The sequence below is a fragment of the Thunnus albacares genome, chromosome 22, assembly GCF_914725855.1.
Source record: "Thunnus albacares chromosome 22, fThuAlb1.1, whole genome shotgun sequence".
NCBI lineage: Eukaryota > Metazoa > Chordata > Actinopteri > Scombriformes > Scombridae > Thunnus > Thunnus albacares.
In genome coordinates, this window is record NC_058127.1 from 904,445 (window position 1) to 906,944 (window position 2,500).

The window sequence follows — 2,500 nt, forward strand, 5'->3', positions numbered from 1 at the left end:
TCCTCTTATTTATTTCCTGTTCTCATGTCGGATGTTAAAGTTCAGAAACGTGAGTTTGTAGAAATGTTGCCTGCAAGTCAGAACTCAGGGCTTCAACCTGCTCTCATCGCTGCAGTTTACCACTTTTTATGTAATGTTAACACTGTTTTTTTTTCCTGTAATACTTTGACTTTGTTGTTGACTTATTCTGACTCTGATTCAGCTCCAACATGTACGGATGGATGTGAGAAGTTGACATTTGGAGTAAAGAAGGAGAAAAAGAAGTGAAGCTGACCAATCAGAACAGAGTGGGCTCATCAGGAGGCGGGGCCTGTTTCAGACAGAGGCTGAACTGAGGGGCTGCATAAAGGACCAGTAGAAGATCAATAAGAAGATTTTATTCCAGTAGAACCCCAGAATATAAATATAGAGCTGGAGATGTGCAAAAATAAAAATGAAAGAGAAAATAATAATAAATATATAATAATGAAACAGAGAATTAAAAATAGAAGAGAAAATAAACATGTTGACTGTAGTTTCTCTTTTCTCTCATTTTACATCAACTATCAGACTGTCAACACACCTCCAGCCTCTGTTTACACTCAGCATGTGTGTGTGTGTGTGTGTCTGTGTGTGTGTGTGTGTGTGTGTGTGTGTGTGTGTGTGTGTGTGTGTGTGTGTGTGTGTGTGTGTGTGTGTGTTCACCACAAAAGGAATTTTAAGTGCTGATAAAGAACAAACACACTCCATCTCTCTCACTTTGTAAACTGAACGGCAGCTTTTAGCCTGTAACATAAATGATGGTCAGAGATGTTTTTAAGTTGAGTCTCAACAAGTCTCATCAGTTGACGAGTGTGTGTGACGTCTCGTCTCCGACTGCTGAGTGTCAAAGGTTAAAAGCTGCAGCTTCTAGTGGTGATGTCAGTGTGTAATGATGTAAATAAAGTTTCAGAAGGTTCAAACTGAGCTGCAGCTCTCGTGGCGTCTTCTATAAAAACTCGTTCTCACCTCGACAGCGCACGTCGGTGTCACCCGCCTCGTATCCGGGGCGACAGGCGCAGCTGGACGTCGGCTGCCCCACCCACTGCCCGTCCTCGCCGCAAAGCATGCTGGGAGGCTGTGACTGCTCACCGGGTGGAGTCACAGCGTTCTCCACGCACACACCCTGAGCCTGCCGTGCACACACACACACACACACACACACATACACACATACACACACACACACACACACACACACACACACACACACATACACACACACACACACACACACACACACACACACATACACACACACACACACACACACACACACACACACACACACACACACATACACACATACACACACACACACACACACACACACACACACACACACATACACACACACACACACACACACACACACACACACATACACACACACACACACACACACACACACACACACACACACACACACAGAGTTTACAGTTAAAGCCTTTAAACTAAACGAGACATTTTTAAACATCTTGTTTCCGTCTGATTTGAGGCATGCTGGGTACTGAGCCCTGCCGTTGCCATGGTTACGGCGTGGTTACCTGCTCCACCAGCGAGTGGGGGATGGTCTCGGGGAAGGAGGCGAAGGCGCGTCGGAGGGGCGGGCACTTCCTGTAGAAGACGCGTACGGAGAGCAGCGCCATGCAGGTGCCCTGGCTGTGGAAGGCCAGGTAAAGCCCCGCCCCCCGCAGCGGCTCCAGGCGCAGCAGTTTGACGTTGGAGCGCCGCTCGCCGCCGCGCCGCAGCAGGTGGTCGGCGGCGACCGTGGCGACCTTGACGTACGGGTTCTCCATCCACGCCGGGTGTGTGGGCGTGGCTTCGTCGCTGTCGGACTGGTAGTGATACAGGTTGAAGGTTTCCTTACAGTGACGCTGGTTCAGAGACGAACACTCCATCATGGTGAACCTGCACGACAATAAACAATAAACAATCAATTAACATTACCTCATGTCTTTATTGATTAGTTACTCAATAAAAGGACGTTTCTAATAATCACTGATGACATCTGTCATCTTTTGACCCACCGGATCTCCACGTAGAGCGTGGTCGCCGCCCTGCGGGGGATCCAGCGTGTCCTCAGCCAATAGGAGGACGGATTGTCGGGTGTGCAGATCTGATAGGTCCGCACGCTGTTCGACTCATCATCCAATCCGCTCAATTCCTCCCACTGCAGACAGACAGGTTATGGATTAGCATTCTTCATTCAAATCACTGAGAATGTTAGCAGCAAGCTAACACACAAGCGTGTGTGTGTGTGTGTGTGTGCGTGTGTGTGTGTGTGTGTGTGTGTGTGTGTGTGTGTGTGCGTGTGTGTGTGCGTGTGTGTGTGCGTGTGTGTGTGCGTGTGTGTGTGTGTACCTCTGAGTTGTCTGCAGGATAACTTGTCCATCGCAGGTCAGATGTTTCCAGCTTGGTGTTCATCAGCACCTCTGAGAGACAGACAGACGGGTTAGAAGGTGGATCATTTTCTCTTTTG

General features: G+C 48.5%; 1 protein-coding gene across 2 annotated transcripts in view; it reads right to left on the reverse strand.

The window, feature by feature from the left end:
- Positions 1-2,500, reverse strand: part of ephb4b (eph receptor B4b) — a 38,325-nt gene that overhangs the window by 24,571 nt on the left and 11,254 nt on the right. For both annotated transcript variants that reach the window (XM_044341022.1, XM_044341021.1), the window contains exons 2-5: positions 2,383-2,453; positions 2,049-2,191; positions 1,566-1,929; positions 988-1,150 (exon numbers count right to left, since the gene is read on the reverse strand). In XM_044341022.1, the coding sequence (XP_044196957.1) occupies positions 988-1,150; positions 1,566-1,929; positions 2,049-2,191; positions 2,383-2,453 (741 nt within the window). The remainder of the gene's footprint in view (positions 1-987; positions 1,151-1,565; positions 1,930-2,048; positions 2,192-2,382; positions 2,454-2,500) is intronic.